The sequence below is a fragment of the Dryobates pubescens genome, chromosome Z (assembly GCF_014839835.1).
Source record: "Dryobates pubescens isolate bDryPub1 chromosome Z, bDryPub1.pri, whole genome shotgun sequence".
NCBI classification, from domain to species: domain Eukaryota; kingdom Metazoa; phylum Chordata; class Aves; order Piciformes; family Picidae; genus Dryobates; species Dryobates pubescens.
This window is the reverse complement of record NC_071657.1, coordinates 34,083,177-34,108,427: the sequence shown is the minus strand read 5'-3', so window position 1 is coordinate 34,108,427 and position 25,251 is coordinate 34,083,177. Positions and strand designations below refer to the sequence as shown.

At 40.7% G+C, this 25,251-nt stretch overlaps 1 protein-coding gene across 2 annotated transcripts in view; it reads left to right on the top strand.

Annotated features, from left to right (window-relative positions):
* The window catches only part of ROR2 (receptor tyrosine kinase like orphan receptor 2), a 177,903-nt gene extending 153,165 nt beyond the window's left edge, over positions 1-24,738 (top strand). For both annotated transcript variants that reach the window (XM_054178607.1, XM_054178608.1), the window contains exons 5-9: positions 13,594-13,721; positions 17,129-17,443; positions 19,051-19,296; positions 20,904-21,106; positions 22,547-24,738. In XM_054178607.1, the coding sequence (XP_054034582.1) occupies positions 13,594-13,721; positions 17,129-17,443; positions 19,051-19,296; positions 20,904-21,106; positions 22,547-23,989 (2,335 nt within the window). In that variant the 3' untranslated portion in view covers positions 23,990-24,738. The remainder of the gene's footprint in view (positions 1-13,593; positions 13,722-17,128; positions 17,444-19,050; positions 19,297-20,903; positions 21,107-22,546) is intronic.
* The last annotated feature ends 513 nt before the right edge of the window (positions 24,739-25,251 follow it).

Below are 25,251 nucleotides of genomic sequence, written 5' to 3'. Positions count from 1 at the left end.
TATCGAGTTGGGAATGCTGCAGAGGCCAAACAAATTTGAGTAGTGTTTCATGGGCTCATGAAAAAGCATGTCGCATCAAGACAACGTGGTAACAACACAACCAAATGGCTGCTTGTTTTTTCCCAGTGGTGGTTTTGGTTTGACATTTTAATTTGGTTTTATTTCTCTTAAAGAGAAAAATAGTTTGGGGTTTTTTTCATCATTTTTTGGGGAGCATTGTAACCATTTATTTTGGCATAAAAAATAAATAACATTTAAAAAATTAGTTTTGGATTGTGGAAAACATCAACTCTGATTAAGTTCTGCAAAGTTAAGGGCAGTGATGGAACAGCCTCTAACATTGAGAAATATTTACAAACTGCAACTTTCTGCAGTCTTGCCTAGAATAAGTTCATATAGTATCCATTAAAAGTAACAGAGAAAGATAAGCAGTATTTCATGTTGTTGCTTAGGTGGTTTTAAAGCAGTAATCTAATTAATGTTGGGGTTTTCTGGTAAGTGGAATGTGTTAGTTAGGTTTGGGGTTTTTTGACTGGAAAACTGCTGTGAAACTGACACTTGACTATCCTATGACTATAAAATGTTGATGCTTTTAATGGTTTCAATAGTAGTAAGTTTAATAAAAATGTTCTGTGAAAGACTTTGTAAGATGAACACTTGCATGTAGATACAGTTATGCTACCAGTTGCACCTGATGCTATCATAATTCCTTCTGACAATAATCTCTGTATTAGCTGAACAAGAAAACCCAGCTCCTATGATAAAAAAATTTAAAAAAAGAGAGAGAGAGATAAAATAAAGTAGGGGAAAAAATATACTGGTATGATGATTTTTATTTTTTACACTTGCTCAGATACTTTCCTAAGTGATCACATTTTTAATGGCACGGTCAACTGAAATACTTTTAACTCCGGAAACAATTTTTAATTAATAATAGTTTTAAACCATTGTTTTTATTAAGAGAAACATTTTAACTTTTCAACATCTGCTAAAATGTTAGGAAGCAGTCAACAAAATACTGTATTTCCCATCAAACCCAAAACAGAAAACTTGAGGCACTTCTATGAGATCTCATTTTTTGTTTTAAATTAGTGCTTTGCTTTTCTTGTAACCTCCCCTTCTCTTTGGATTATGTATCTCACTATTTTGGACCATGATTTCTTAGTCTTCTCTTGAATCTTTCTACTTTCTATCTGCTTTCCTGGCATACCTACAGAATTCCATCCATGGATTTTAATCAGCTGAACAATAGTACAAAATTACTATTTGTGCTTAAAATCTGCCCATATGGGTAAATCACGATGCATGAAGGTCTACCCACACATACATTTTTATTGTTGTTTTTTATTTACCATGTATTGTTTCATGCTTATTCCTGGTGCTTTTACAGAGTGGGGAGAGGGTTGCTCTAGGCAAGGTTGGAGCAGCCTGGTGGAAGGTCGGCTGCCCTTTCACCCACCAGGTATGAGAAGGGACCCCGTATCCCCAGGCCAATCCTCTGTGTCTCACTCCATCACAGTATCACAGTATCACAGTACAACCAAGGTTGGAAGAGACCCCAAGGATCATCGAGTCCAACCTGTCTCCACAGACCTCATGACTAGACCATGGCACCAAACACCACGTCCAATCTCCTCTTGAACACCTCCAGGGATGGTGACCCCACCACCTCCCTGGGCAGCCCATTCCAATGACGAACGACTCGCTCAGTGAAGAACTTTCTCCTCACTTTGAGTCTAAACATCCCCTGGCGCAGCTTGAGACTGTGTCCCCTTGTTCTGGTGCTGGTTGCCTGGCAGAAGAGATCAACCCCTTCCTGGCCACAACCACCTTTCCAGGTAGTTGTAGAGGGCAATGAGGTCCCCCCTCATCCTCCTCTTCTCCAGGCTAAACAATCCCAGCTCCCTCAGCCTCTCCTCATAGGGCTTGTGCTCAAGGCCTCTCCCCAGCCTCGTTGCCCTTCTCTGGACACGTTCAAGTGTCTCGATGTCCTTCCTAAACTAGGGGGCCCAGAACTGGACACAGTACTCAAGGTGTGGCCTAACCAATGCAGAGTACAGGGGCACAATGACCTCCCTGCTTCTGCTGGCCACACTATTCCTAATACAGGCCAGGATGCCATTGGCCCTCTTGGCCACCTGGGCACACTGCTGGCTCATGTTTAGGTGGGTGTCAATCAGCACCCCCAGGTCCCTCTCTGTTTGGCAGCTCTCCAGCCACTCTGACCCCAGCCTGTAGCTCTGCATGGGGTTGCCATGGCCAAAGTGCAGCACTCAGCACTTGGACTTGTTAAATGCCATCCCATTGGACTCTGCCCATCTGTCCAGTCGGTCAAGGTCCCTCTGCAGAGCCTTTCTACCCTCTAACTGACCAACATCTGCTCCTAACTTGGTGTCATCTGCAAACTTGCTGATGACTGACTCAACCCCCTCATCCAGATCATCAATGAAGATGTTAAAGAGGACAGGGCCCAGCACTGATCCCTGGGGGATGCCACTGGTGACTGGCCGCCAGCTGGATGTGGCACCATTCACCACCACTCTCTGGGCTCGTCCCTCCAGCCAGTTCCTAACCCAGCACAGAGTGTTGCAGTCCAAGCCACGAGCTGAGATCAGGTTGGAGAGGCAGGACCTGCCCCTCCTAAATCCATGCTGGCTGGACCTGAGCCCTTGGCCGTCCTTCAGGTGCGCAGTTATTGCCGCCAGGATAATCTGTTCCATCACTTTCCCTGGCACTGAGGTCAGGCTGACTGGTCTGTAGTTTCCAGGTTCCTCCATCCGTCCCTTCTTGTGGATGGGGACCACACTGGCCAGTTTCCAGTCATCTGGGACCTCTCCAGTGAGCCAGGACTGGAGGAAAATGATGGAGAGTGGCTTGGCCAGCTCATCTGCCAGCTCTCTCAGCACCCTGGGATGGATCCCAACTGGTCCCATGGACTTGTGAGTGTCCAAGTGGCTCAGCAGGGCCTGAACTAATTCCTCATGGATTTCTGGGGCATCACACTGCTCCCCGACCCTATTGCCCAGCTCAGGAGGCCACTCATCCTGAACTCCTGCCTTGCTGTTAAACATCGAGGCAAAGAAGGTGTTCAGGACCTCAGCCTTTTCCTCATCTTCAGTCACAGTGTTCCCCTCCAGGTCCAGTAAGGAGTGGAGGTTCTTCTTGCCCTTCTTTTTAGCGTTGATATATTTGTAAAAATGCTTTTTATTGTCTTTCACAGAGGTGTTCAGCTTCAGTTCCAGCTGGGCCTTTGCCTCTCTAATTTTATTCCTACATAATCTAACCACTTCCTTGACCATACCTCGAGAAGCCTTCCCCTCCTTCCAAAGGTGATACAGCCTCTTCTTTCCCCTTAAAATCCTCCAGGAGCTGCTTGCTCATCCAGGCCGGTCGCCTTCCCCGCCAGCTCATCTTTCAGCACATGGGAACCGCCAGTTCCTGTGCCTTCAAGAGCTCCTGTTTGAAGTAGGTCCAACCCTCCTGAACCCCTCGGTTCATGAGGGTTGGTAGCCAGGGAACTTTACAAATAAGTTTCTTAAAGAGGCTGAAGTTTGCCCCCTGGGAGTCCAAGGTGAAGGTTCTGTTGGTGGTGCCATCCTATGGCATCACAGCCATCGAAGCTGGCCTTTTCTCATTTTTTCTCCCCAGGATGACTTTTCCTTTCCTGTCAGGTAGAGCCTTCTGAGTCACAGGAAGCTGGTATTGTTTAGCCTGGAGAAGAGAAGGATCAGGGGTGACTTCATTGCCCTCTACAACTACCTGAAAAGTGGTTGTAGACAGGAAGGGGTTGGTCTCTTCTCCCAGGCAACCAGCACCAGAACAAGGGGACACAGTCTCAAGCTGTACCAGGGGAGGTTTAGACTTGAAGTGAGGAAAAAGTTCTTCACTGAGCGAGTCGTTCGTCATTGGAATGGGCTGCCCAGGGAGGTGGTGGAGTCACCGTCCCTGGAGTTGTTCAAGGGGAGATTGGATGTGGCGCTTGGTGCCATGGTCTAGTTGTGAGGTCTTTTGGGACAGGTTGGACTTGATGATCCTTGGGGTCTCTTCCAACCTTGGTTATACTGTGATAATGTGATACTGTGATACATGCGATACATGCCCACTTCGATGTAGCACAGCAGTCCAGGTGGAGCCTTTTGTTTACTGCGCTGACCCTGAGGCTCAAGCAGCCCTGTTGTTGAAGCCTTGTCTGAGCCACATAGGATGGTGCTACCAGTTTTAGTTCTTCCTTGATGTGGCAGCAATTATAACAACATTTTCACCTGCTGGACTCTTCCAGGACATTCTTGAAGCTGACCTGTGTGTGCTTATTTAGGGTAGCAGGGCAGGAGGAGGAAGGATACAAGTGAACAAGAATTTTGCCTTCCTCTAGCAGCTGGAGGAAGAAGTAGCTGCTTGGTAGAAGATCTTCAGAGGGCTCACTGGACCTGCTATTTTACCTTGAGGATGTTGGAGGAAGACAGTTTATTAGACACATAGAGAGGGATAACTTTCCTTGAAAAAAAATGAGTGGGGAGGGAGACTCATAATGATTTCCTTGGTGAGAGTGAAGCTGTAACGCTGCTTGGCCAGGTATGTGCTCCCATATGTTGAAATTATTTTTCTGAAGTTACTTTTCCCCCAATTCTTCAGTAACCCTGATTGTAACAGAGGTGTTTCAATGAAAAATATCTGCAAAACTGCAGCCTTCCATGATTACCAGATGATTCATCTGACTTTCAAGGATTTAGTTCCAACATGCTTACACTTATGATGGCAGAAAGAGAATTTACCAAAATGTCATTTGAGTAGACTGAAAGAGAGAGTTTGTAGGTAGAAATAATTTTACATCATCTCTTTGAAGTTACTTGTGGTAATCAAAGGAATATGGCTGCTTATACCTCCAGGGACAATCCTCTAATCCTTCAGGATGTAGATGTCTTCGATTAGCTTCTTTGACTGTTTTACTCAGGTTACTGTAGTAAGAGCCACCCTGTCACCCATGTTTATACTTCTGTATGTGATTACTTGGGAACAGCAACAGGTTTTGGTACACTGAAATCTTTTCTAAGTATGTAAAGCAATAACAGATACGTGAATGTCTGTGCTACCATCAAACCTGAGCAGTATGTAGTGTTACCTAATGAACATCCTGACACAGTTTTATATGGTCAGTTCTTCTCTGCATCTTCACTAGTAAGGACTGTGTGCTTTTCTTGTAGGAGTGATGAAGGATGAAAGAAAGGCAGGCAATACCATTTTCTATTGATTTCATCTTCTTGATGAAGAAAAAGGTGATACCTTTTAGCAAGGACACACTTCATCGAGGTGTGCTGACACCTACTAAAAGCAGTGCCTAGTGAAGAGAACTATTTGGTTCATGATTCAGTGCTCACACTATTCATATCCTCCTGTTCTCTTGTGTTTAATTACTTTTTCAAATACTTTGCATTAAAAGCATCCTCCTTTCATGGTAACATCAACATATATGTTGAAAACATTATTTGGACTATGTTTGAGAGACAGACTTTGGAGTCTTGAGTTTTGTGTTTTAAAAAAAATTATAATCTTGTGAAAATAATGGCAATAGACTAAAAATGAGGTGGTTGTTTACAACCTGCTGTTTGACATGCTTCTTACCTTTCTCTGGTATGTTACAGAAGTGTGTTTGCAGCTGTGGTTGTACTTTAGCTATTACCTGGCATGAAATGGGCTCCTAAATCCTATGATTAATATTAACGTTAATTGTTCAGTAGAATCAGCAAAATAAAGATCAGCTGTTATTTTTTACTGATCTTAGTCATTCAGTTGGGAGATTCAGTTCATGGAATCGTAGAATATATTGGGTTGAAAAGGGCCTTTTAAGGTCATCTAGTCCAACCCTGCTGCAGTAAGCAGGGACACCTCAAACAAGATGAGGTTGCTCAGAGCCCCATCAACTTCATATACTTCGTATAGCAGCTAGCATATAAATATTCAAATCAAACACAGCACAATTGCTCTGTTCCATAAATATATACTTCTTTTAGGGGTTCTGTTATGTACTATTTTTGGATAAAACCCACAAAACCAAATGCCATTTTTTTAATATTTGTCTAAGTTGTATGGTAGATATGAGGGCATCTTGCTTTTGGGGTCTGCTGTTATGTTCAGTGAGCAAAATTCATGGGCCATAACCCTGGTGAGTGTAAGCTGTCACAGGTCCAATGACTTCAACTGAGCTATGACTATTCATACAAATCCTCCTGCCTGTTAGTTTTTGACTTGTTAACACTAGACACCCCCCTTCTTTTCTGATACTATTTGTTACATACCTTTAGTGTATGGGGAAACTTTTTACATCCTCCTTGTATTTTAGTGAAGTCTGTCTTTGATGTGTTAACTCCTTTGATGGGTATTTTCTGGTATCCTAGGAGTCCTGATCTTTAGATACAAGGGCAGATGTGCAAACAAGGGGTTTATGTGCCGGAAAGGTGGGTTATTTGCAGCTAAACCCTTGTTCAGGGAATAAAACTGTTTGTTTGGAGAATGGAAACAGGTAGGGCAGGAAACCCTTCTCTCGTAACATGGGTGACTCCAACCAGACAGGGGCCTGATGCAGCAGCATAGCTCTGTCTGCCATCCTTTTGTCTCTTGGCTTCAGAGGGTAGGACACATTTTTGCAGGTGTGGGGGTTTTGGTGTTTTATGCTTTGTGGGTTTGTTAAGTTTCTTCATTTGTTTTCCTGTACACACGGGTTTTGGAAACGTCACTAAAACCTCCAACCAATTTGTGTATGTTACTGAATTTCTGCTCTGTAGGGGGAGAAGTTATGAGGTATGTCAGGAGCACCTGGCATTAGTCCAGCCCTTCTCAATGGATGAATAGTAATAGTTTAGGCAATACTGACCTTGAAATATCCCATTCTTTTCCTCCATCAAGTCCTGTTGTCTTGAATGTCAGTAGTAAAACTTCCATTGATCTCCTGAGCACAACAGAAGGCCTATGAGAAGGAGCAATTTTATAGTCTATTGTAATTATTACTTTAAAACACAATATTCTCGATAAATTTTAATTCATGTTGAAAAGAGAAATTGAGTGTTTTATTTGATGCTTTTTCCTGAAAGGCAAATGGACAATCCTGAACAAAAAGTACCAGATATTTTCCTATAGTAACATAAATATAAATTCATTGTGTTTTTGACAGGAGGGTAATTTTGTAGTGATACAACAAATCAGGTTGCCCAGGGAGGTGGTTGGGGCCCCATCAATGCCGATCCTCAAAGTGAGGCTGGACAGAGCTCTGGGCATCCTGGCCTAATTTAAGATGACCCTGCTTTCTGCAGAGGGGTTTGGACTAGATGACCTTCAGAGGTCCCTTCCAGCCTGGACCATTCTATGATTCTATGACTCTATGTTTCTACGATTCTGTGATTCTATGATTCTATGATTCGACATGTATAGTATTTCCCTTCTCTTAGACCTTCTCCATGACCTATTTAATTTGAGAGGAGTGAATATTTTATAGAATCATAGAATGGCTTAGGTTGGAAGGGACCTTAGAGATCATCTGCTCCAACCTCCCTGCCATGAGCAGGGACTCAGTTGCTCAAGGCCTCATCTAACCTGGCCTTGGAGATGTAAACTCATTTTAACTACTGAAGAGTCATCCTCTTTTAGTTGACTTCACTTGCCTGAACTATGATATGATATATGTCGGAGTAAGGGTAACAAATTATAAGGGCTGTAGTGCTAGTTTAGTAGCTTGGTATGCAGTGTAAACAAACCATTAATACGTACGTATATTAAAAACAGAAATTCCTAATGACCTTCCCACAAATCAGTGTGATTTGCCTCTCTTTGATTAAACATAAACCCTGTGTTTCTTTAGTTCTTTGTATTGCAGGTTATTTAATTTGTTTGCTTTATGTTTATGAAATAGGCACACACAAGTCTGAGTAAACTCATAATCTGAAATATGATGCTTGTACTTTTCCCTCTCTTCTTACTGTCGATTATAATAATCCTCTTTACACAGCTTCTGGCATCAGCTTTCAAGCTGTAGCTATTAACACCTCTGAGGCTTTTCCACAAGATACTCATCACATACCTCATATTTCTTTGCCTATAGCAAATAGGATGATGTAAACAATTTCTCCTGTCCTTTGTCTGTCACTGTCTGTGTTTTTCTGTGCATTTAATTTCGCTTTGCCACTCCACCTGCAATGGAGTATGAGGGGATGTCCTTATATCCTCTCTTAGTATTTAACAGTTTGAAATTAAAAGATTTTTAAGCCCTAGACAATATGAAAGAGGGCCAGTTCTTCAGGTTTATTTTTTGTTGTGGAAATTTTTGTAGGAAATTCTACCTGCACTTTGCATATGGGAAACTGCTGTAACAAAGTTTCTACTGTGTTTTTAAAAAAGAACCTTAGGAATATCCTGTTGTAGTCTATGAATTAGCTTAGTGTTGTTTATTTTGGAAAAGTGGAAGCTGAGGATGTATCCCTCCAAATAACTCTAAATGTATTATTTGAATATATTATTTTTTCAAATTACAATTTTGACTAGCATTTTTATTCATTTTATTTCAAGAGTAGTTGTGTAGGTGTGGTGTTTTGGCCCTGGATGGGGGCCAGATACCCACCAAAGCTGCTCTCTCACTCTGCTTCTTAGATGGATAGGGGAGAAAGAAAATAAAAGGCCTGTGGGTCAAGTTAAGAGCAGTTTAATAGGGCAAAAGTGAAAGCAAAGGCTGCACACAGAAGCAAAAGTGAAGATACTCTCTGCTTCTCATCAGCAGACGATGTTTGGCTGCTCCCCAGCAAGCAGGATGTAGCATTTTCTCTAGGGGACAAGCACTGTCAATGAATGCCCCCACACTTCTTCTTTCACTTAGCTTTTATATCTGAGATGAGGTCATATGGTATGGAATACCCCTTTGGTCAGTTTGGGTCAGCTGGCTTGGCTGTGTCACCTCCCAAGGTCTTGCCCACCTCTCAGCCTGCTGTTGATGAGGAAATGTTGGAAAAGCAAAGCCTTGGTGTTTGGCTCAGCAGGAGCATGTTATCAACATGCAGCTACATCACTCCAAAACACAGCACTAGAAAGATGCTATGGGGAGAACTAACTCCATCTCAGCCAAACCCAATACAGTAGGCTATTGCTAGTTGATTTTAAAAAGTATATTCAATCAAAAAAGTTTTTGTTCTGAGTTTTAGAGAGGATTTCTGAGTCTCGCTTTCAGGCTGGTGCACAATGTTATCACTCTTCTGTGTTCATGAAGACAGATATAAATTAAAAATGTATATTGTCTCTGAGATGCAATAAGATACCTTACTAGAAAATTAATACCTTGTACCTCTCAACTATGCTTTTGGAATTCCCTTTGTAAATCCTTGTGATATATAGTCATGGGTTGTCTCTATTTTTCAGCAAGACTACTAGGTCTGCACTCACTCTGCTTTCAGAGGCATCAAACACTGCTTCACAGGGTGCTTTTAGTTTTGAATAGAGTTTCCACAGTTGCCTTTTATTTACTGGGACTTTTTTGTTTCATATGCGCTCTGGACTTTTCAGCTGTGACAGTTGCATACATTAGATTGTATTACATAGATATCACATAGCATATTGTACCCAGATGTATTCTTTCAGCATTTTAGATTTTCTGTTCGTAAAAGCCTCTTTGTTTCCTGGGTATTTTCTTTTGTAGTCTTCTTTTTGGTATTCTTTCTGTGTCACATGTAAAATTAAAGTAATGCTTAATGTGAAGGTGGGGGTGGCAGCGTTCAGTATGTTTTGTGCAGCACAAGTAGTACACCTGGAAATCTCCCCATATATTTACAGAGCCTTGGAAATCTTTGGAAGTCTTGCATGACCTCAGTCTAGAGGCTTTTCTATTCACATTTGCTAGGTTTTATTTCTATTCAGAAGCACCTGATTCTTCCAGTGCTTCCTTTACAGACCCAAATGTCCCTGGAAGTGATATTTCTGTCAGTGGAAGGGGATTCATGTGGCACCATACCACTGAACTTGCAGCTTCCTTCTGTATCACTTGTTTGGTTAATTCTCTATTTAATTTCTGCCAAAAAATCAGACGGTGTTTAATCAGGCAGTGCAGTGCATCTGTCATAAAGGACTTGTAAATGCCTTATTGGTACTTGTTTCTTCAAGGTGTTTCCAGACCTGTCTTAGAAACACTCCGGGTTGTACATAAATGTACTGTCAGTGATTTGGTTTTATTTGTGCATGCCCAAAATAAAATACGTACCTGCTTTAGATTTATGTTAGAAAGGCTAGTTATTAATCTTAGTGTTCTGGCAGAGGCTCACCTTATGGACCTGGAAAACAAATGGCATTCATTCTAAGAAATGCAACTAGGGATTTTCAGAAATGAGGATCTGTTTAGTCAGTTTCTTTGCAATTGCATTTTTAAATCCAAACATCTGAGAAGTAGTTGGGAGGAGAGTTCTCTCAGTAGGACCTTACCTCATTACCTCCACTTTAATAGAGTGCTGAGAAAATTCGTGTTCCAGGTGAACTGTCTTTAACACTGCCCTCCAATAAATGTGAGAAAAGGTCAATACCATGTTCCTTATGGAAGAAAATCGCTAGTGAGAAAAAGCAATGCTATCTTGAAATATTAACAAAGTAACAATAAGGAACAAAGGTTGAAAAATACCTATGGCAGTTAGCTTGTAAGACTTCTTCAAGTGGAACAAATAACCTCTTCTGGACTTCTCTTGTGGAGTCAGATTTCTGCTTTTACCAGGGTTCTTGATTGGAGCAGAGTTTATAGCTCAAGGAGCAGGAACCTGAAGATTCAGTATTCCTGCTTAGTTTCATCAGGTTTTAACTCTAATCAGCAAGTGAGTTGCTAACATGTGGTTTGGAGAACAAATCAAAGCTGCAAGTGTTCCCAAAGACTACAGTCTGCACTGAGCATTACGGTGCTCCTGCAGTGTTTATCAGAGCCCCCTCAGGTTGCTTCTTTGCTGCAGATATTTTGCCATGTGCTGAGTGTACACGTAGCCAAGGGAATGAGCAATCTGTAAAGAGACTAAGTACTGCCACTTCCACAGCTTTGTTGAAATCAACTCTTTTTCTAGGAAGGCTAATGTAATTTTGTCAATCATTAGTGCTAGTCAAACTGCAATCACTGAGTTTCCTGAGCTGACAAAGATACATGTAGAATAACAGCTCAGCTTCTGTCAGAGTATCTGACATCAGATTACTGTTTACATTTGCTTGCATCCATGGTAATGGTCATATCCATTTTAGTTTAATCAGCAGTTGACTATAAAATGGAACAGGGGAGCACATGTGTGTATATATAGTATCTAAGCTGTATTTAGAAGTTCTTGACAGAAATAAATAAACAGAGCTAAGTAAGAAATCATGCTGCTTTTGTCACCAAACCCATGCTGGTTAGAGCACTGGGTTTTTATAGATCTTTTTAATTTTTAATTTTTTTGTGCCCTGCACTAAGAGTTGAAAAGTGAGGTATGGTTATAGTTACATCATTGCAAACTCTGTTCTGCAGCATAGGGGTATGAATTTACTCTTGAGAAAGAGGTCAAATAGAGTTTTCATACTTATTCAGCTCCTTGTGGGAATTGCTGGCTTCCTGCACAGGTAAAATGCTTTGATATTTTTGTCCCTTCAGGCATGATGAAATTGTTGCAAGAGTGGAATTTATATTATGAAAGTAAAAGAATTTCACAGCAGAAATTAATTGACCCTGAAAGATCCTCCTTTACTTCATTCATCATAACAAAAACTTCCATATCTGGGCAACAACTGCACAAAACACTTCCTATCACCATGAAATCATCTAGCAACTGTGTGATGGATCAGATCCTGTTACTTCATCCTTTTCTGGGAGAAAAGGGAGAGAGGCTGCTCAAGAGCTGACTGGTGGTTCCAGCTTTTGGCTACACTGTATGGTCAGTCCTGCTCAACTTTCCACAGATAAACTCAATCTCTATTGGGAAAACATGGCAGAGGGGAAAATGAAAAGAGCTCCTAAGACAGAATAAGATATCCAGAAATAATAGGCTGCACTGTGAACTGCATAGATGTTGATAACATCATGACTAGCTGTTGGCAGGTAGCAGGCTTTTGAGCTGATTTGGCGCCACCAGAGTTATATGTGGTTTTACATGTGTTCACTGATAGTTTTGTGCTGCTCATGTGGCACTCTAAGAAAGGGTGAAAATATTTGTAAGAGAAGTGGAAACATGGGTGACCAAACCAAATATTGATACATATTGTTGGCCAAAGATAATAAAGACCGAAGTGCAGAACCATGTTTAAGTAATACGTGAAAATTCACTGGTATTGGGAGTTACCTCAAACTTTTGAACTGACTGTTTAGTTGCAAAAGTTGATTAAGGTTTTTGGTGTCCTGGGATTACTGTGGAATCATGGTTTTCCAGATTATGTTTTATGCCTTTTTTGTTCAATCGCACAGTGAATGAAATGGTGTGGATGCATCAAGCTAGTGAATCCTAACACAGAGGTTGTTCTGTGACAGAGGAAACACTCATACTTGATAATTAACTCTTAAGACCGCTCTCACTCTGAAGCCTCTTCTCAGTACTCAGATAGGATCTGTAGATCAGCTCTGTATTATTTACCAAGTCTTTGGGGATGATGTGTTTAACCACTGAGCCTTTAAACTAGTGCTTCTATGCAAAAATATTTATGTTGATATAAGGGAACAAAGTTTCATACAAAGCATACAAAGTACCAGAACAAGAGGACACAGTCTCAGGCTGCGCCAGGGGAGGTTCAGGCTGGATGTTAGAAAAAAGTTCTATACAGAAAGAGTGATTGCCCATTGGAACGGGCTGCCTGGGGAGGTGGTGGAGTCGCCATCACTGGAGGTTTTCAGGAGAAGACTTGATGGGGTGCTTGGTGCCGTGGGTTAGTTGTTTGGACAGTGTTGGATTGGTTGATGGGTTGGACGCGATGATCTTGAAGGTCTCTTCCAACCTGGTTTATTCTATGTATTCTATGTATTCTATGTATTCTGGTCATCACTGAATTGAAAAATATATTGAAATACATGTTGGAAGAGGAATTTGGTGTTGAATCTGATTAGAGAGAAGAGAAGAGAAAATCAGGTTAAAATCTTGATGACATTTTGTTCTGTTTACCTAATTCAGAGTTTAAAATTATTCTGTGTTTTAAGTAAATCTTGGCAAGATCTTCCCTGATGTTCACTACAGGAAATGGAAAAAGAGATAGAGAGGTAGAAGACAACTGTTAGCTATTTACACTAGGTGAAACTGGTTGAAAAATGCATGGGGGCATGTGACAAAATCTGTTGCTGTCTTAGACTAAAGGCTTTTTAATAGACTAATCTGTCAGATCCCATTACTATTATGGTATGATTTTCAAGTTAATCTTGGGTTTTGGTTTGCTTCTTTTTCTAATAAGCTATTTACAGGATGCCTACTTAATACTTCTAAGGTAATGTAGGGACAATTGGTGGAGAAAGCTGCGCCCAAGGAGCAGAACAATTTCAGATTCAGAGTCTTTAGGATGTTTCTCCTTTTGTAAGAATATATTATGTAAAAAATCATTTGAGATAGTTAATCTGCTTATAAAATCCTAACCTGTCTTTTGCAGAGAAGATTACCATGAAGATGGGTTCTGCCAGCCCTACAGGGGAATTGCATGTGCACGAATCATTGGAAACAGGACCATTTATGTGGACTCCCTCCAGATGCAAGGGGAAATTGAAAACCGAATAACTGGTAAGCTTTTACCTCTCTGTAGCAGGGTAAAAACAGTCATGAATGTGTCCAGTTCAGGCATAATAGTGCTATCATCCTTTTCCATTTTATTGGTCAATGACTAAGGCATATTAAGGTTTAGGGAAAGCAAGCCAGCTTCCCATTTGTGCAGTCAGCAAAATTTGGAGCAAGAAAGATGAATGTTTGCTGTCATGCATAGAAGCTTCTTTTCATGTCCTTATGCAAAATGTTAGAGCACTGACTTCGTAACAGCTTACAGTTTATACTTAAGCGTTTTATGTGACGGATTCAAACAGAAGTTTGGGGTTTGGTTTTTTTTGGTGTTTGGTGTTGGTTTTTTTTAAATCACTTTGTGATGCAATAAAAAGTCAGTGATATTTTATTTTTATTGACAAATACATGGTGGCTTTTGTCTTGGGTTTCTTCCCCTATTGCACAATTCTGGCAGAGTCTGGATTCCGCACTGATTTACATAAAACAAGAGTTCATGTGGTCTGCCCCTGCTGATTCTTCCTCTGATCATCTTTTTGGTAAAGAGTCATAAACATGTATCCAGAACCTTAATAACTTTTAATGGGCTTTGCATGAGCATGGGTTTTCTTCACTGAATCTCAGCTAATGTTAGCAGCTATGACTCCAGCAGACCAAGCAAATGAAACAGTAGAACAGAGCAAACTGTTTATCATAGTGCCTAATTCAGTCCAACAGGAGGTTATTTGCCTATAGTCAGATGTGGCTAACAAATTGAATCTGCAATTTTAACATAATTAGTGGCCAAAAGTAGTTTGACTTCACCTGTCTTGTAAGGTCTGTCTGCTTTAGGATAATACTCTAAAGGCTTATTGTCAAGACAGAAATCCAGGTTGGATTTTTTTCTGTTACTGAGATGGTGATCAGATTCTGGGACTGGCAAAATCTGGGTGTGTTCCATTGTAATTCTGGTATCTTTTACTATTATGTCCATAACTAATACATACTTTTGATATCTGTAATTCAGTGAATTAGGTTCATAAATCCTTCTATTTAAACAAAACAAACCTACCAAACAAAATGAAACCAAACCAAACCAAACAAAAAACACAACCATGAAAAACAAAACAGTAAAAAATCCACCACACAAACAAAAACATCAAACTCAAACAAAAAAAACTCGAACCAAAAACCAAGCATCAAAAACAAGAAAAAACAAAACCAAGGAAAAAGCCACCAGAAGTGCGATGTCTTCCAGAAAATGTTTATTGATGAATTATACTCATTTATGGAATATGTAACATGGGCATTTGGGATGTGGAGGCCGGATCTCTAATACCACTGATTGCCAGTTGGATTTTGGAGTGTGTGGGTTAGTACTCCATCCTGGAATTGGGGACAATTTCTGGTGAAAATGTTGTTTTCTTAGCAAAACTCTGTGAAACCACCATGTAGATCTGCCCAGTGTCTAGCTAAGCAGTAATGATAGCTCATTAATAATGCAGCCTTTTCAAACTTCTGTACTGATACAGATGTATACATATGTACAACATCCATCTATCTGAAGGGCATATACCAAGTGCTTTATGCAAAATAGCTCTGAGGGTTTCAGAACATACATAGTTCTTATGACATGTGAAAAAGTATTGGGTGTTCTCTGTCCAAATTCAATATTATTTAAATTACAGTAACTTGTTAGATGTAAACAAAAAATCAGCAGTGTAATTGCTGCTAATACTTGCTTATTCATTTACCCATACCTCAGCACAGTTTTTGGTAGGAGAGCTCTTTGTGCTCAGTGTCTCTGGTCTCCTAGGGGAGGCTGTGCATGGGAAATGGTGACACCTCCTGCCCAATACCAAGAACATTTAGCAAGGTTACTGGCGACCCCTATGGGGAATTTTCATTCTGAATTTTCATTTCCCTGATGTGCGAATGCATGAAATACGCTCCCTTTCTTTCTATGGCCCCTGCTGCTGCTTGGTCCTGGCCACGTGGGAATTGCAGACTTCTATTTAAAAATAAATGGGTGTTTCTGGAGAAAAACTTGAGATACGACCTGAAAGACTGGAAAGCTAACAAGAAAGAATGCAGAGACTTGCCCCCTGACCCATGCATATGAGTGGCCAGCAATGTCTTTTCTGTGTTATTTAACAACAACAAAAAACCCCAACACAATATACCATCTCACAACCCTGCTGGCTTTTACATCCCCCATCAAAATAAGGCCATAACTGTAAATTCTTCATTCATACTTACATAAATTCTACAATGCCTTCAAAAAATTAGTGTATTGTCTCAAATAGTCAATCGTGACTGCTTCACTCCTCCAGGTTTATTTTTTCCCGAGTAGTCTTCAGGGCAAGTACATGTCGCAGCTGTCATTTGAGGCTTGATACCATGATTGCATGAAATACTTCCTATATGACTAATAAATGGTTATATTCCTGTGTTAATATTACAGCATTAAAATAACCAAAGGTGTAGAGAGAGCAAAAGACTGGAATTGAGGCTGCTTGCTGCATGTGTGGAATTTAGGAAGACTGGAGACTCTCTGAAAGCAGGAAGCTGGTGGCTGAATGAAGGGAGCAGGACAAGAGGGAAAGAATTAATCTATAGATTGTAAATAGACTGATGACTGACTTGAACTGCTCATTGCCTCTCTTTTTACAGAGTGTAGTGGTGGAAGGTACAGTCTAACAAGCCTCTCTTAAAAATGATGCTTTCTGGTGTGGGAATGCGCATTCCTACCTTTAAGGTTTGGTTCATCCTGATACGATGCACATGCACATTTATCTTGTTTTTGTAGTGTACAAGAAAACTCTGACATAAATATTAGTACACAAATTATGAGAGCTGAAGAGGAGGATAAAGTTCCTAATTAATTATGACATTCATCTTAATGTGATCTGTGTGCTGAGATTGATTATGTTCATTTTTCCCAAAACTGCTACCTAGTAGCCTTCGTATGTCTGTTAATAGCAGTATCTGCCCCAGTACCAGTGACAAATTTCATTTTGCTTCTTAAGGTTCTCTTAATCAAAATGACTACAGGAAGAAGAAGCCAGATTTATCTAATTAGGAGCTTTGGAAATACATGTTAGCACCCTGGCAGGTTTATCTTGCCTTCCTATTTCTTCTTTTCAGTTAAAAACAGTCAAGTGCTAACAGTTTGCTCAGTGCCAGTCATTTGGGTAAATTCCTGAGAACTGGTGTCCCATGAGCTCAGTGCAGATATAAGAGCAACAGTGGGGTGCTGGGTTTGCTTTCTGCATTTGTCAGCTCTGTTTTGCAGAGTTAATTTCTCTGCTTCTCCGTAGGCTTCGAGCTCTTTCAGAAAAGAAGAAAGTTGTTACAGGAAAATTAAACAAAAATTGTGGGTTTTTCTCATACATTTTGTGAATGAATACTTAAGCAGTACTTTTGTTCCTCTTCAGCTGCATTCACCATGATTGGCACTTCCACACACCTGTCTGATCAGTGCTCACAGTTTGCTATACCCTCATTCTGCCACTTCGTGTTTCCCCTCTGTGATGAGCGCTCTCGGACCCCTAAGCCACGGGAGCTGTGCCGGGATGAATGTGAAGTTCTGGAGAATGATCTCTGTAGGCAGGAGTACAACATCGCTAGGTCAAATCCCCTCATCTTGATGCAGCTACAGTTGCCTAAGTGTGAGGATCTCCCACGACCTGACACCCTGGAAGCTGCCAACTGCATAAGGATCGGGATCCCTGTGGAGAGGCTCAGTCGATGTAAGTCTGGGTGTTTCATCGTGGGGATAAAGTAGTGTTTGCTGCTTATCCAGTTTGAGTTTGAGAGACAATACTTTACTGGTCATTCTTTTTTTAAAGGGTGTATTGCTGTGCTGGATGTTACTACTTATCATGTTAATACTAGCAGTAATCTTGCACTGTTTTAGGGAATTGTCAGGGTAACAAGGAAGCTTGAAGGATGCTGTTTAGTACTGAAAAGGGTTATAGCAGCCACCCTGGACTATGGTACTCTGTGTTCACACAACAAGTTTGATTTGGCTTTGGGAGGGGCAGCAGAGTGTTACAGGATTCCCTTCTCACTTGCATGCCTGTCTCAATTCTCGCCTGTCTGGAGCTTTGTTGTGAGTTTTGTTTACCTATCAATAAATCTCAGTCAGATAGGCTGTGGAAGCTTTACTTGGAAAAATCTGTTAAAATAAGATTTAGTGTGTGTTCTTCTATATGGAAATCCACAAGAATATTAATCCTGTAAATTGAGCACGGAGTGTAATTGTCTTTCTTAAGGATTGGTGAAAACATTGATCTCACTTCCTTGGATTTTTTTTTGCATCCTGGAGTAGAAGGGATATTCCATTGCCAGTAATTATGTGTTGACAATATTTCTGCCTACTTCATTTCCTAGTAGCTAATCAAAACCCTTTACAATGCTCAACAAGGAATCACCAAGAGACTAAAGATGTTTAAACTTCCAAGTTAGATAAGATTGTTCTAAATATTAATTGTCTGAGCCCACAGTTAAAAAAGTAGGAGTCATGGCATAACAGTGATTGTGAAGGACTACCTGTGTGCTTGTAAGGCAATGATCTAGCGTAGCTGAGAATTAGAAGGAGAGAGATGAGAAAAATGTGACAGGGATAAACCATTCAGGGAAAGAGGTATCAAGCAAAAGGAATGAGAACATAAACAATAAAATGTCTGGCAAAAGTCATCCATGATCCTCAGTGATCCTGATCAGAGTCAGCAGTGTTTCCACTGATACAACAGATATAGTATGAGTACCCTGGGAGTCTGGGGGAAGGGCTATGATAGAGACAGATTCCTGAGAGCTGGGGAGGTGGTCTCAGAAAATGGAGAAGGTAATTCTGTAGACATGCAGAAAAATGCATGATTTGGTTACAGTGATGCATGTGGGAGACAGGCATTCAAAAAGTATGAAGCAAAGACAGCAGCAAAACCAGAAAGAATAAAGATAAGAATTCAGCAGATATTGATGCATGCAAAGAGAGGAAAAGCCTGAATCCTTTCTTTCTAAAGAGTAAAAGAATGAAAAACTGACAAGAGGCATTAGAAAATGCAGTGCTGGCTTCTCTAGGAAGTGAGCAGTGTGGTAAAGACAGGAAGATCATGAGAAGTAGAAATGGTAGGCATTTACACTGTTCCTGGACTTTTCCTTTGTCTAATTTATCTTGTCCTGTGTATAAAGTTCCATATGTGCTCCTCAGTATCAACTGATAACTCCATTACCAAATATTAGGGTGTATAGCTATAGAGCTGTGACACTTTAGGGCACAATCCAGAAATAACTGAGTGTAAGAGCGCTTGGCTGTTTCGTTATTTGCAATGTTTTGTCAAACCCTCTGTTGCAGATCATCAGTGCTACAATGGTTCTGGAGCAGACTACAGAGGGACAGTCAGCGTCACCAAGTCTGGCCACACTTGCCAACTCTGGGACTCCCAGAGTCCCCACAACCATGATCTGACCAGCACACAATTTCCAGAGCTAGGTGGAGGACATGCATATTGTCGAAATCCTGGAGGTCAGATGGATGGGCCCTGGTGTTTTACAAAGAATAAAAACGTACGCATGGAACTGTGTGACATACCTTCTTGTAGTATGTATTCTCTTTCTTTTTTCCCCCTACCACTGTCCTAAATTCTGTGCAATTTTGAATGGTCCCTATTTTTACAAGTACAATTCATTTAAGAAATGCTTTCAAAAGTTTTGCTTACCATAATGTGGCACCTTTGTTTTGTGCTGTATGTGTTTAATAATTTATGGAGATGAGAGCTTGTATAGTGTGTCACTATTTTATTATATATTGGGTGCTTTAGATGATGTAATGATTAACAATACTGCTGCAGCTAGGATACAAAGTTGCCAAATGCCAGACTTGGTTTACATATCACCTGTATGTATTTGGTTTGCTTGTGCTACTGGTGATATATTGCTTGAAGCCATCTTGCAGACAGCAAAGATTTCCAGATCCTGTAGAGGGAGATAGAGCACCATGCTTGGTTGGGAGGAACCCCCTGAAGCAAAGACGTCACAAACCAGCTGATTTTATCAGAAAAGTCCCAGCTATCTGCTAGTGACTCTATACTGCATAACTGATGGCAAAAATACAAAGAACAGCTCTTACAGCTTAATACTGCCCCACTCATTTTGCTGCATTGGTACAGCCTTACTGTAGAGCTGTTAGAATGATAAATGTCTCTAGATGTTACAAAGCAACTTAATACTGTGCTTCATTAGGAATAAAGGCATGTTTTCTGTGGCAGCAGATGTATTGCGGAAGCCCAAACCCTTTTTTTTCCCCTTTACAGATTGCCTGGATATTTAAGAGTTCTCAAAACTGATATGAAATGTCTTAGTTGACTCATTTTTTATAAGTAGCATGATTCAACATTTAGAATAAATTTCTGTGTTGCATGTGACATGGTATAAAGATAACACTGGGATGTGGTTGTGGTGAAAGCAGCAGCCACAAATAGCAAAACCACGGACTGCAGAAAACATCCACCCAGACATCACTGTGATTTCAAGAAAAAAACATTTTAGACAAGTTCCAGAACAGTCTTATTAAGTGTATTGATGGCTCTTTTGTATCTATCTCACACTAGTGTAAGAGCACCTTCCGTTTATTAAGTACAGAACAAATAATACCTCTGTCAATGAGACGTGAGATTTATGTTATTCTGGGCAGAAGCAGTATGAGGGGAGGTCAAACAAGGGCAATGTGTTGATGAAATGGCTGAATGTGGGTGAGAAGGCCTGACGGCAATGTTGTGCTGTAGTTCATCATGTTGAGTTTACTGCTTTCTATACTGTGATGAAGACTACTCACTAGTCTGTTGGGTTTTTGTTGTTTTTTTTTCCCCCTGAACAAGATAATGCAATGATACTCAGGTCTATGTTCTGAAGTTTCCACAAGTAGAAACTTCAAAAATCAAGTGAAATAAATCACATACTGTTAAAGTCAGCACATTAAATGTGGGATTTATCTTCATGCTGCTAGTTACTATGTCCATTCTTTGAAATATGTAATGGATAACTATGGAGAATGGGAAGAGGTTGACATGACTTCAGTTTTCAAGCTATAGGGTCTACTTTTTGTTCAAAATACAGTATTAATAATCATACTGTAGGTTGTTGGGATTTTATGTACTGTGGAATTAATTAAAAAACCTCATGTTTATTGATCATTTCTGTGCCTGACAGGTCCACGTGACAACAGTAAAATGGGAATCCTCTACATCTTGGTTCCCAGCATAGCCATTCCTCTGGTTATTGCCTGCCTTTTCTTCCTGGTCTGTATGTGCAGAAACAAGCAGAAGGCATCTGCTGCTACACCACAGCGCCGCCAGCTGATGGCGTCTCCTAGCCAGGACATGGAAATGCCACTCATCAGTCAACACAAACAGGTATTTTAATTCCAGATCTTCTTTAGACCACACATGTCCAAATTGTCATGATTTTCAGCATGTAAGGCTGTCAGTGTTCAAACTGAGCCATGTTGTAAGGGATTTTCTTTTCATAGTTCAGCAAAAACTAGGTCTTGCACTCACTAGTTGTGTTCAGAAGTCCTGGCTTCAGGCAACAGCTTTCAGGACAAAGTATTTTGTGGTGTTTGTCCTTACCTGTCAATCCCTATCCTGCTTGTTGTCTCAGTGACTGGAGGTGCTGTTACTTCTGATCCAGTCTTCAGCCCGCAGCTTATTTTCACTCCTGGTGATGACATGGCTGGTTTGCTTGTTTAAAGCAGGATGCACAGCAGGGTTTCTTGTCTAATCCGTCGACTGAAACTGCGGTTATTCTCAATGACTACTGGGCGGGTGTGTTGAGCTGAGGTACAACATGTTTCACAAAGGACAGTGAATTGAACACAGCTTTGAACGTCTTTCTACAGATCTCAGCTCCTGCATACATTTTTTGGGCTCAGCTAACTGATCTCTAAGCTGAAGTCCTGTTCAGTGCTGATGTTGAATTTTTAATCATGTTTACGAGATGCAAGTTCTGAAAAAAAAATGCTCTATTTGGAATAATTTGCAACATCTGTTTAGGAAACTACAATATTTCCAAGACAGTACCAATTGTAACAAATTACATTGATTTTGTGTAATAAGGGGGAGGTTTGATGGCTGAATCTGGGCTGTGCTAGAAACTGCCTGGTCCAGCCCACAGTCTGCAGGCCACTAAAACCAGAGCTTGTTCCCAAATCATAGAATCGTACACCTGTTTAAGCCTATTTTACAGCCTGCCCTGCTCCCTTGTGTTGCAGTTGCCTGTGTTTGAAGCTATGCCAGCTGCATCTGGCTCTGTTGGGTATTCCTTCAGCCCAAGCTGGTTGGGATGGACCCATTAGATCACTGTCACAAATTCCCTTGCTTTCTCTGCCAGCTGCAGGAGGGACGCTCTGGGGATTTCTTACTCTCGTGTTCACCACCTTTTTCTTCATGTACCAGCAAAAAAATTCTTGCTTCCTTCTCCTCTTCCACCCTCCTCTTCATCATAGCTAGCACAAGATTTCTCAGTTAATACATGTCATCATTTGCCAGATTTACTCTGAACCTGTTACTCATTTAGCAGGAAATATGGTTCATCCTTTGTAAAAATAATTTTATTCATCATTTTATTCATCAGAAGCATAATTCAATTTATGCTTCTAATAGCAATATAACACATCTCAAGGTTAACTGTAAAATCAATATACTGTACTGATGTGAATATACAAAGAGCTGAAAAGTCATTCTGGCCCAATGTGTCTTCCATTTGGAGCATTTAACCACTGAGAGCTTTTCTTTAACAAGAGATCTATTGCTTAGAAAATGTGGTGAATTTTTATTTTCTTTACTGCATTCCAGGCTAAACTTAAAGAAATCAACCTGTCCACTGTGCGGTTTATGGAGGAACTAGGAGAGGAGAGATTTGGAAAAGTCTACAAGGGTCATCTTTTTGGTACAGCACCAGGTGAACAGACACAACCTGTTGCTATCAAGACACTTAAAGACAAAGCAGAACTGGCTCTTCGGGAAGAGTTCAAACATGAGGCAATGATGAGATCACGATTACAGCACCCAAATATTGTTTGCTTGCTGGGAATAGTGACAAAGGAACAACCTATAAGCATGATATTTAGTTACTGTTCCCACAGTGACCTCCATGAATTCTTGGTGATGAGATCTCCCCATTCAGATGTTGGCAGCACTGATGACGACAAGACAGTAAAATCCACTCTGGAACCAGCAGACTTTTTCCATATTGTGACTCAGATAGCTGCAGGAATGGAATACCTTTCAAGCCACCATGTTGTCCACAAGGACTTGGCCACTAGAAATATACTAGTGTTTGATAAACTGAATATCAAAATATCTGATTTAGGCCTTTTCAGGGAGGTTTACGCTGCTGATTACTACAAACTGATGGGAAATTCTCTTCTTCCTATTCGGTGGATGTCACCCGAGGCTATTATGTATGGCAAATTTTCTATTGATTCAGATATATGGTCGTACGGAGTTGTGTTGTGGGAAGTTTTCAGCTATGGCCTGCAGCCTTACTGTGGTTATTCTAACCAGGATGTCATTGAGATGATCAGAAACCGGCAGGTTTTACCATGTCCTGATGACTGCCCCACATGGATATACACTTTGATGTTGGAATGTTGGAATGAATTTCCCAACAGAAGACCAAGATTTAAAGATATACACAACAGATTAAGAACATGGGGAAATCTTTCTAATTACAACAGTTCAGCACAAACCTCTGGGGCAAGCAACACCACTCAAACAAGTTCTCTCAGCACAAGCCCTGTTAGCAACATCAGCAATGCTAGATACATTGGACCAAAGCAGAAAACTCCATCGTTCCCTCAACCACAGTTCATACAAATGAAAGGGCAGATGAGACCAATGGTCCCACCTCCTCAACTCTACATTCCAGTCAATGGTTACCAGCCAATGCCTGCCTATGGTGCTTACTTGCCAAATTTTTATCCTGTCCAAATTCCAATGCAAATGGCTCCTCAGCAAATGCCTCCCCAGATCATTCCCAAACCAGGCTCTCACCATAGTGGTAGTGGATCCACCAGCACAGGCTATGTAACAACAGCGCCTTCCAATGCATCAGTGGCTGACAGAGCTGCTCTGCTCTCAGAGGGCACGGATGACACACACAATGGAGCAGAAGACATCACCCAGAATGCTGTCCAGGAAGAAGAGGAAGAGGAGGGCTCTGTGCCTGAAACAGAATTGCTTGGTGATAATGACACACTTCAGATGGACGAAGCAGAAATTCAGTCAGAAGCTTAATGAATTTGGCCTCATTACTAAGAATTTGACGTCACTTCCGTGCATGGAGACTGTAGATCCTTAGGCTTAATAGCAGTGGTTTTGATCTGACTTGAAGAAGGAAAACTGAAAAACCTACGCTCATGTAAAGTGCAGCAGTAATGGTATACTGGTTTTATTATCCATTGCCACCATCAGATTTTGCAAATATGATGGTATAGAATTTCTGAGTTTAATCTTTTTTACTGTCCTACAGTTCTTGAGGGAAGCTGCTTTTCAGTTATGTACTGTTGCTGTGCAACATATTGCAGAGTAGCATTGCACATCATGTATATCATGATACGTGGGTGTAATGTTAGTGATTTATGCTTAAACCAGTAACACAAAAAGGAATCCAGCTATGGTTGTAGAATTTCTCTGAGCATAAGGAATGCCCCAGATGTGATGGACAGCTGTTTAGTATATAATATTTATCTCTTTGATATAATGGACATGAAATTTTTGTTTGGGTTTTGTCTGAAAAAATTACAACTTGAGAGTACTGATCTGTGCTTGTATTAAGATAACCAGAAAGTAGGAAAATAGGACACAAAACTGACTGTGCTGAATCAGAACATGGGCCTCTCCAGCTCAGTAGCATGTCTCAAAAGGCTAGCAATAATGTCTGCCCAGGGAAGACTGTGAGGACAATTTCCCTTGTAGAATTTCCCCAGCCTCCAGCAGTCTCTGGCTTAGGGACTTCCAAAGCCATAAGTGGAATTCTTTTCTGTTGGAATGGAATTTTCTACCATGAATTTATCCAAATATTTTGAACCTGCATAAACTTATAGCATCCACAACATTCTGTGGAATAACAAGTAAGGAGAGAGGATGGCTTTCTTTCATCATTCCCAATGAATGACTGTGACAGAAGCTTCCAAATGAGATCATCTGACTGCATTTTTGGAAGAAAGTATTCCTTCTCTGCTGTGTATTTTCAGCAGCAAGCAGCCTTAATACACTGTTAACCAAAAAATGGGGATATTGTAGGGGATATCATAGGTGTGCACTAACTTAACAATCCAACTTTAATTGCGTGTTGTTTATCGAGTATAGAAAAGGGCTCCACATGTCTGTTCCTGCATTGTAAAAGTGTTGGGGGGTGTGGGGTTACAGGCTTACTTGATTTAACACAATTACTGATGGATTGTGCATAAATCCATGTTTTTTCCTGCCTCTTTAGTGAAAATGAATCTTTCAGCTTTAGAACACCGAAATAAGCAATACTGTAATGAAGTGCTGGG